We start from the raw sequence: 10,528 nt of genomic DNA, 5'->3' as shown, positions 1-10,528 counted from the left end.
CAAGCAGATTATTTGAGTCCCTGCAGCCGTGCTTCCTCAATGATCCAGAAGACACCCAGTGGGTGGACGATTCTCCAAAAGACCAAAACTATTTGAACGAATAAACACACACACACACACACACTCATACAGTAAATTATGTGCATTGATGAGTTTACACAACTTTATACAGCTGTCTCTGAAACGTCTCTTGTGCTAATAGAATTTGTGTGTTATTGTTTGCTCTTGGAGAAAATTATTGTGAATTAATTTCAATGAGAAAAGAAGGAAACAGGAAGAAATTTCAAGCTACATGGTACAAATGACTTTTGGGTCCAAGCTTTTCGTAGCACAGCGTGTTCCTTCCTCACAGTACAGAGCAGACATCAGACACTTTATAAACTCAACAGCTCACAAATATTTGCAAAGTGATCCGAAGAAAGCCGATCAATTGCTCCTGGATGCAAAAGTTTATTGATTGGTGGAGAGATGTCTCATCTAGATTAGCCAGCGCTGCCAGTAACAAGCAGCTCGAGCTGAAGATGCTGCTGCAGAAAGAGGACAAGTCAGCTCCACGTCCAGATGTTTACAGCTGTAGAGTTCTGGAGAAAAGGCTCATTCATCAGACTGTAACAACAGAAAATACTTAATGCTGCAAAAAATTTAGCATCATTGAAAAAAAGTGTGATGTTGTCTGTCGGTTGTGTCGAGTGAAGATCTGAAGAGTTTAACTTCGTCCATACAAGAATAACATGACAGCAACCGATGATGGAGATTCTCAGGTATGAAATTCTCAGGTATCTTCAGTGAGACAGCCAATCGCAATCCACTAAATCCAACAACAACAAGTTGTCGTTGTAATGGTATGTAATCAGAGCCCCACCATTAGGTTTGTTTAGAGCTGCAATTACTGATTATTTTCATTAGGAATAATCATATGTATCAATCTGTTGATTATTTTCTCTATTAATCAATCAACTATTTGGTCAATAAACGTCCATAAAACATCACAGTTTCCTAAAGCCCAAGGTGATTTCTTCAAATTAGTTGTTTTTTAAATTTAGTTTATTATGATATAAAAACAACAACTTCACATGTGAAAAGCTACAGAACCAAAGAAAGTTTGATATTATTGTCAGAAAAAGCCTCAATGTTCAACGATCAATCAGATGGCAAAATATTTGATGATTCATTTTCTGTTGATCAAGTAATCAATTAACTGTTAATTGTTTCAGTGTGTGTGTGTGTGTGTGTGTGTCAGACAGCATGTTCTCATGGACACACAAATACAGGGATAATGATAAAAATGATAAATGATCAAATGTTTTCTGTGAAACTCCATGAATGAAGGAAGATGAACTTCAACCACTGACAAGCTGCTGCAGCTCACAGCTGATGAAAGTGAAGCAGATATCTATTGGTGTGTTTTAATAATCTATAATAATAATCTACAGCAGAGAAAATAATCTCAAATCATCGTACATGGCGGTCGTTGTTCACAATCATTGTGATGCAGTTATGTAGGTGTGTTTAATTATAAACATGTCTCTGTATATTTCTGAGTTTTGCCATTTGAAGTTGCTGACACTGTTTTTTTCAGCTTTGAGATCAAAGTGTTTATGAAACCTTCAACCCTGTTGAACAGAGAGCAGCTCTGCAAATACATACATGTGTCCTGCAGGAGATCCTCACATTATCATTGAACTCTGTCAGAGGATGCTTTCATAAATCACTGTCCATATACATTTACAGGATATATACACATCCCAAAACCATTAACAAATAACAATGTTGAATATGTGTTTTATTATACAGTGAATGGTCTAAACATAAACTGAAACAGTCTTGTATTATCTCGGGGAAAACATGCTACTGCTGCTGCTGCTGCTGACAGCATGTGAGCCCATCAGTGTCAAATCATTTGACATTTTGATACATAAAGAATAAAGAAAAACAAACTCTTTCAGTCTTGGGTGTTTGGAGAACTGACCTCAGAAACATCCTCAGAGAATTAAGAAGTGAACACTTAAGAAACAGATGCTTCTCACAACTAAAGGTGCAGCATTCATGCTGTGCTTTTCATTTGGCAACAGTTTATTGGTATTTTTTTTCTTTTTTAATGAGGACATGATACAAACGAGCACAGTGAGCCACATAAAGAAAACAGCTATAAAAGTTTGGTCTGTTTGCATTAAATGTGAACCAAGAGGTTTTATACAGCTGACATTTGAAGCCCTGAATACTGGAGCTTTGAGTAAACAACTGACTGTTCTGTACAAGTGTCCATTATTCTCTATATAAGGTTGGACTCGTGTCATGTTAAAGTCAAATCATTTTCTGTTACATATAAAATTTTCAGATTTATAAAGATATCCTTTTGAAGGCAAACACGTGTTGACAATCAAATAATTAAAGGACTGGCAAATAAAAACAGACCAAAACGATGCTTCCACGGTCCTGAGAGGTTTTTGGTCAAACGTCTTAAACATCACAATCATAACCTGTTATCGACTGATAAAATCTTTTATTACATGTGAACTCATAGGTGGAGGGAGGGGCTGTTTGTGTGTGTGTGTGTGTGTGCGTGTGTGTGTGTGTGTGTGTGTGTGTGTAAAACACTGAAATGTGATGAAAATGCCGTCAAACATCTTCACATTAAAATTTCATGTCAAATACTGAATGTTGCAGAAAAAAACACTTTCTGCAGCCTATAAATGTGTTTGTTTATTGCTTGATCAGTGTGGTCCAGCAGTATCAATCTATTAATGAGTCAAATTCACACGGATTTCTTTTTAACACAATCTATTGATTAGCTAATCAATAAACAATTATACTGACATACAAATATAGAGATTTATAAATCGTTAAATAGAGCTTAACAGAAATGCAAGCAAATAAATAAATAAATAGATAGATAGATAAATAAATTAGTTAATAAATAAATAAATAAATAAATGTCCATTTAAAAACAAATAACAAGCACTGATTTGCCTTCAAAATCCCAGTGTGCCTTGTGGTTCAGTTTCAGCTGGATTACCAGACCGTGCCTTCGCTCAGTTCGGAGGACGGCTGTGACAGCTGGTTGGTGTATCCATTGTCACTGAGGGACACAGTGGTGTAGGGTGTGCTGGGGCCACACAGCTCACTGGAGATGCTGTGCATTGAGCCCGGTCCACTGGGCTCAGGACTGGGCGAGTCCACGGGATGATGAGACACTGTGTCAGAGAAGCACTGCACGTCTCCAGAACAGTGGTGGCCCGGGTGGTGGGGGTCTATGGCTCCTAATGGGGTGCCAGCAGGGACAGAGGAGGGCACAAAGCCCAGGTCTGCTGGAGTCTGGGCCTGGGACGATGGTGGGCCTTGGAAATACTCGTAATTCCCTCCTGAGCTGTAGTATTCACCAGGATAATCTGTGTTCATGGAAGAGTCTGGATTAGTGTGAGGTCTATGTCTGAATTTAATTTAAAGAGAAAAAAAACAACATGAACAGAATTTAATTTTTTTTTAATATGTAGTCAAATCAACAGAAACAGAAAACACCTCAATACAAGAAGACTCTATCAATTCTAGTGAAAACACCTGAAGATGCACATTTCACTCTAACATCAAATCACCATCAACAGACTGAGGAACCTCGTCAATCCTTTATCCCCTGAACGCAGCTCACCTCCATAGTAAGAGAAGTGTCCGAGCTCTCCTGGTTCCAGCCTCTCCCCCAGCGCCCTCATCCTCCTCGGGCTGCGGAAGAACACGTGTCTTCGCGCGCTCAGCGCGCTCAGCTGCTTCATGCGTCTCTCTTTAGACCTGCGGTTCTGGAACCACACCTGCAGGACAAAGAGAGGACAGGCCGGTGTGAGACAGGACGAGCAGGTGTCCTCCAGCGCCGTTCAAGTTTCACTGCAACATTTCTGAGCTGCATGAATATTTACACTGAATTGTTTCCGACTATTTGATGACAACAGACACTTTAAATATTATACAATAGAATATAGAATATTATACAGAATAAACTGAAGTTTGTAATTTATAATATCTAAGTGAGAAATCCTGTTGAACTGGAAAAAGATTTAGTTTGTTACATTGAAGCTAATTTTGGGAACATGAACTGATGTGTAACACACTCTAAAACACTCTTCACTTTTAAAGCATTTCGATGTAGAAAATGATTAATTAGTCCGTGAGTGGGTTTCATGAAGGGAGCTTTTTAAAAACGTCCATGCACCTCAGTGCTGAGTGAGTCCTGCTTTTAAGAGCTGGAGGAGCGCGAGGGGAGTAAAGATTAGGCGGAAAACAGTTTGCTTTAAAAAGCCATTTGAAAAGTAAGAAAGAGCATTAAGGATGAATTCCCTCAGGGTGGCTGAAAGACGTGGAGTCTAAAAACGCCGAAAGCCACTGGTGATTATTGGTGTCCATAAAAGCTTCTTCTGGTGTTCTGTGCTTCACTTCAGCTGCTGACTTTATTATATAAATATAAATATAAATATAAATACAAACACACACATATATGTGTGTGTGTTGTTTTGTTTGTGTCGTTGTTTCCTGTTTAGTCGCAGCTGACTGTCCGATAATGGATGCAGAGGGGGGTCATAGTAAATACATTCGTTTTCTCTGTCGCTTGTTACCTGGATGACTCTCATGTTGAGGCCGGTTTCCCGCGACAGCTGCTCCCTGATGTGTCTGGTGGGTTTCGGTGTGGCCGCGAAAGCCGCTTTCAGGGTCTCCAGCTGCTTGGCCTTTATCGTGGTCCGAGGCCCGCGCCGCTTCCCGACGGCGCCCTGCTCCTCATTCTCGTTGTTGCAAACGTCTTTATCAGATAAATGTCCCGTCTCCGAGTCCTTCCCGTCGTCCTGCGGGTCCTGGGAGTCCGGGGACAGACTTGGGTCGCTGCACGTCGTGACTGTCGTGACAATAACACGCGCTGTGTATTAGTAATTATAGGATCCATATTTACAGGATGTCAGTCTGCCACTCAGACGTTTTAATGTAACTCATTAACACAGAAGCACATTTATGTCAGGAACACTGTCACTGAAGATAATGAAATAAAAATAAAAATAAAAATAAAAATAAAAATAAAAATAAAAATAAAAATAAAAATAGAAATAAAAATAGAATTAGAAATAAAAATAAAATAAAATAAAATAAAATAAAACAATGCCCACCTTACATGTCATTTATCAATAATTTGATTTAGAAAAATAACCTTTTTTTAAGAAAAAAAAAACATTTAAAGACTGCAGTGATGGCTGATAATCACCCGAGAGGAGGATCGTGTCTTTGCCGTTGTTGTTCTGATAATCATCTTTACAGACAAACTTGAACTCGTCCAGGATGTACAGCTCCTCTCCCGTGGACAGCTGCTTGTTACACATCACACAGGTGAAACAGTTCAGGTGAAACACTTTACTCTTGGCTCTGCGGACCAGATCACTGGGTAAAATCCCCTCAGCGCAGCCGCCACACTTGGTCCCAAATCTCCTGTTCAAGAGGCAGAGCAACAGTCAGAGGGAAGTTTCACTGTAGGTGTTACATAATGTAATGTTACTGTTTTACACTTGTTGTTAGCAAAGTTAATTTCTGATGGTTTTATAATTCTAAACAAAAAGACTAGTCATCACTGACTTCAGGTCTCCTCAGGCTAATGGCCCACAAAGACACCGGGGACAGTTGTTAACTGTGCAGCTCATCTCACATATCAAATTACAATTATATTAAGTCAAATGTAAACGCATAGAACGTGATAAAATAATGTAATATACATTAGTGTCTTTATGAATGGAAATAATGTATTTTCACATTTTTTTCTTTTTGTGTTTCTAGAGGAAAAATAAAAAGAGTCACATGGCCTCAGATGTGTCAGCGCGCGGAGTAAAGCTCCATCAGTGTTTAAGGATCCAGCGTCAGGGAGCGATTCTTTTTTTATTGACAATAAAAATATAATTTTGGCACAGTTGCATTTTCTTCTGTTAATAAAATATAAATACTAAACGGTGGGCGCCTCGGGTTCTTACCTAAAGAAGTCATTCTTACAATAGAGCCTCCCCTCCCGTGAAAAACACTTCTCTGTCAAACTGCATTTGCACTCGCAGCACTGGACACATTTGATGTGCCACGGTCTGTCCAGAACTTTGAGCAAGAACCTATCCAGAATAGGCTTCTCGCAGCTGGCACACTGCAGCATCGTCTGGAGTCTCCCTGCCCACGCTCTGCGTCTCTCTCCAACGTGTCCGTCTTCACTTGCTTGGGTATGATCCAGGAAATCCACTGTATCCAAACTAATGTCAGTAATTACATCACCGTCCGTGAGGTCACACGCAGCTCTTCTGTTCCACGGGACAACAATCCACATGTGGACAACAGCTCCACACTAAAGCTCAGATGTGGAGAGAAAGTGTCAGGCAGCATTTCTGAAACAGGATGAAAACGACTGGAGATCAGAGGCCATCAAGACGATTCGAGGTTTAAAGGTGAGGTAGCTACCCGTGAGATTACAACTCAGTGTTGTTCAGTATATCCTGAGTGGTGTCTAAAAGCCCTGCCATGAGTCCGCTCAGCTCTCTGAGCTCAGTCTGAGGGAAACGTTGGAAATGAGCGCACCTCTTAAAGCTCAGCCTATTGCCTGTGAAGAAAGCTGTGACGTCAGATTCAGTAAAAACCTATAAGACCACGGTTCCTTTCACTCACTGCATGAAGGCTATTATGTAAAATAAAATAAGATAAAAATAAAAATATTTAGTAGTAAATTAGTGTCATGATGCAAAATTAATTTGGACTCATAATCTGTATTTTACAACGTCTAAACTTTTGATTCAGAAGAATTTGTTTTTCCTTTTCCAAAAACAGCTTATTCAAAAGAGATATCTCAACCAATCAGAAATAAAAAAAAATTCAATTAATTTTATAAAATTGAAATAAAAGGCTCAAGATATCAGAAGGTTTCTTCCAAACCTCGCCAACTTTATTCTCACAAACTGTATTAAACATAACAACCAACATTCTCATTCTAATAATAACTTCTTAGTGGGATCATCAGTGAACTGACCGAGGGTCAGTGATGACATCATGTGAATAAATCCAGTATTCCTGTGGACCGCATCAGTGCAGATGATAAATCATCATCAGTGTGAAGAGGACGGATGAACACAAGGCTTTTATTATTAATGTTGTGCTTCAGTATTATTCTTCATCCCGTCCTAAAGGACCAGGATCACTGATGGTTATAATCTCCGCTGATTGGCTGTTTCTTCTAGATGGTATCGCTCCGTGTTGGTGCACTGGGGACGGAGATAGCGCGTTTCCCACACTGGCTCCCAGCTCTGTCTGTCCCTGATACAACACCCGGGAAAATCTAAGCTCCATTGAATTAAACTTCAGTGGAGGAGATTTGATTGTTTCTTTGTGTTTTTTATCAGCTTAAAAAAAAATCAAAACTAACATCTTCACCCAGCGCTCGCAACCTCATTTGACCACGAAGTTATTCCAAATCAAAAACAGATCTCTCTGTTCTGTATTTATTAAAAAAACATTAACGGTTAACAATAAAAAAATCAATATAATAATCGATCAAATGAGCAAAATATGGAGGGAGGATAAGGGGTTATTGACTCATTGAACCTCCTATGTCCTAAATATTTTCCTAAACCTCAGAAATATGTTATTTAATGTGTCAGAGAAATAACCACAATTAATTCACCTCATGAACAGGAACATCTTTCCCCCAAATTTATGACATTACATGGTTTTTATTACAAAACAGCATTTACCAGTTTACAAACTCATTTTATTCAGAGGTGGAAAAAGTACAAAAATATTGTACTCAAGTAAAAGTACCAATACTTTGATGAAATCTTACTCAAGTAGAAGTAAAAGTACTCATCTGAAAATGTACTCAAGTAAAAGTAAAAAGTAGTTCATTTCAAATGTACTTTAAGTAAAAGTTACTTAGTTACTTTCTTTGTGTGGGGTGTGAGGGTAGACTAAAGACTTCGTGCCCACTAACCTAGCTTGTCCGCGCGCACCCTCTATGTTCACAGTGCTAATCACGTCATCATTTGTCACTGTTGGTTCTGGCCATTGGTTTACTGTCTATGGTTCTGGTGCATATTTTTCCCCTGTTGGTTGAATTGTTATTTTTACTCAGTAACGGATAGGATTTATAAAGTAACTAAGTACAAAACTACTGTAAACTACAATAATACTGTCAAAACGTACTCAAGTAAAATACAAAATACCGATTTTAAATTGTACTTAAAAAATACAAAATACACAAAAAAAGTATTCAATACAGTAATGTGAGTAAATGTATTTCGTTACTTTCCACCTCTGATTTTATTGGATACAGCTCATATTAGCAGTGGGCTCATAGCGGGTCTACTTTCTGTGCTGGACAGGATTCTTCCATCATGCTCCATGGACAACACTCCAACACTCATGCTTTTTAAAATGAATTAAACGACATGAAATCATGAGCAGAAACCTTCCAGTGAACAATTGAAGCTTCTTTTAGTTTTTTGTCTCCTGTCAGTCACATCCAGCTGTCAGAGCTTCTCTTCATGTGAACTATGAACAATGACAATGTATAAATGTGATGCTCTCAGACACAATTAGAGTGAATGCTGAAGACGTCTCATACATCCTCTCACTTTCTTAAATCTGGTCTCAGGCGTCTAAACGTAACAGTGGGTGACACTGAGCAGAGCAGAGGGGAAAGTAATTATCTCTGTGGTGCACTAAGTGTGAATTGTGTGGATAAGTGTCTCCTTCTGGGTTTGTGTTTCTCCATGAGAGGTGTTGATTAGAGCCTGGCCCAGTGCGCTGGCCCCCAGCACCACTCCAACACACAAGAGGTCTCAGTGCAGCACTGGAATCTGGCAGGAGCCACACTGTTTGTTTTGGAATGAAAAAAGCATGTCATTAGTATTTGTTAATTGTAGCTAATTGGCCCTAACGAGATGAGCGAGGCCACCCACTGGGGAATATTCATACAAATAATTTGTGGAAAACAAAATTAATTACTTGATGCTAATTAAAGTCAATTAAAACTGATTAGGCAGCGGTGGAAAGGGAAAGTTATAGACGACACGAAAACACCTCAACACACAATCTGACATGATTAATACATGTGGCGGCTCAAAGAGCTCCCTGCTGCAAAACACAGGGTCTCACCATCCAATCAGAACCTCACATAACGCCAGTGATAGTAGTAATAACTGCCTTGAGACCAGGAGGAGGATTATACTTGGCAAACAATCAGCCATGAAGCATCATTATTATCTCTCTTATTTCAAATTAAAGATGCAGTTTTCTCCCAGTTTGACTTCCTTTAACCGCTTGGTAGAACACATGTGACCTGTGTTGACCTCGTTTCACCTCACTGAGTGTCTGCAGCGCTCAGTTAAAGTAGAACTTTTCAAATAGCTTCTTCTTCTAATTACAATTATAATTATAATAATTATACATAATACATGTATTCAATGTAAGTCTAGTGTAAAACTGATAATGAGCCAACAAAGCCGAATTTAAGCACAATTAACTGTGTGTATTGACAAATCTCAGTCTGATCAGAGGTGATGCATCTTCTGCCCAACGGTTCACACTGAAATTTTGAACACAGTCATTTGTAACAATAACTTCATAATGGTAGGATTTATGTATTACTCTGCTTTAGTTTGTAGTTCAGTGGTCAGATTGTAACATGGTATGTGGTAAAAACACAAACATCTGTAAGCAGTGTTAAAGCAGTTTCCACCTGTAGCGTCTTCACTCGTCTGAGACGTGGAGCAGCTCAGTGGGACATGTTCAGTGTTTGGACAGTGTGTGCCTGACTCAACGAGCGTAATGCAGGTAGCACGGAAGAATTCAGAGGGACTGTCAGATTCTTCCCATCACATTTAATTACCTCCCATCTGACACTAGGAAACAAAATGTCACATCAGGGATGTGGTCTCATGCAGATGTGCAGCTTCATCAGTCCAACACCTATGGACTGACATTACTGATGGTTTGCTCTGGCCCTGTCAGAGGGGCACAGAGGGAGTGGAGATGGAACAGCTCAGTGTGAAATTATCCTAGAGCCTCCCAGAGAGAGTGGGCCATATTAAGTTAATGTAAAAACTCCCGTGTGTATAATCAAACAGCGATTGTGAAAAGAGAGAAATCAGTCCTGCTGAACATCATCAGAAACTATTGTGGATTAGTCAGAGCCGCGCTGCAGCGGGGAGACGCTCATTTCATGCACCACACCTGATTATCCAGAGCTGGTGAAATGATAGCAGCGAGTGGTGGAGTTCAAGCAGTGTCACATTGTCTGCATGAGTGAAGAAGAGGAGAGGGAAACCTACCCCACAGCAGGGAAGAGAGAGTGATCTGCCTGAGGGGTCGTTCAGTGAGAGGCCCCCAAGGGACGGAGGGCCCCCAGCCCCGGTGATGATGGTGATTGATGCGGGCACAATTCAGACACCCCAGACGCTGCAGCAAATTAAAAGGCTATTTTGTAAAGTTGTAAAGGAGCTGAATGGCAGAGGGGAGCCCGATCCCCGCCCCCACCCCT

General features: G+C 39.9%; 1 protein-coding gene across 1 annotated transcript; it reads right to left on the bottom strand.

The window, feature by feature from the left end:
* Nucleotides 1-1,345: 1,345 nt before the first annotated feature.
* LOC111663944 (LIM/homeobox protein Lhx1-like) lies at nucleotides 1,346-6,547 on the bottom strand. The gene is made up of 5 exons (XM_023418356.2): nucleotides 5,991-6,547; nucleotides 5,237-5,457; nucleotides 4,602-4,876; nucleotides 3,647-3,803; nucleotides 1,346-3,389 (listed from the first exon to the last, which is right to left on the bottom strand). Exons 1-5 carry the CDS (start codon nucleotides 6,326-6,328, stop codon nucleotides 3,013-3,015), a joined length of 1,368 nt encoding a protein of 455 aa, XP_023274124.1. The 5' UTR covers nucleotides 6,329-6,547; the 3' UTR covers nucleotides 1,346-3,012.
* Between the last annotated feature and the right edge of the window lie 3,981 nt (nucleotides 6,548-10,528).

The sequence above is a fragment of the Seriola lalandi genome, unplaced genomic scaffold, assembly GCF_002814215.2.
Source record: "Seriola lalandi dorsalis isolate HSWRI2012SDOR001 ecotype SW California unplaced genomic scaffold, Sedor1 jcf7180002054581, whole genome shotgun sequence".
NCBI lineage: Eukaryota > Metazoa > Chordata > Actinopteri > Carangiformes > Carangidae > Seriola > Seriola lalandi.
This window is presented reverse-complemented; position numbering and strand designations above follow the sequence as displayed.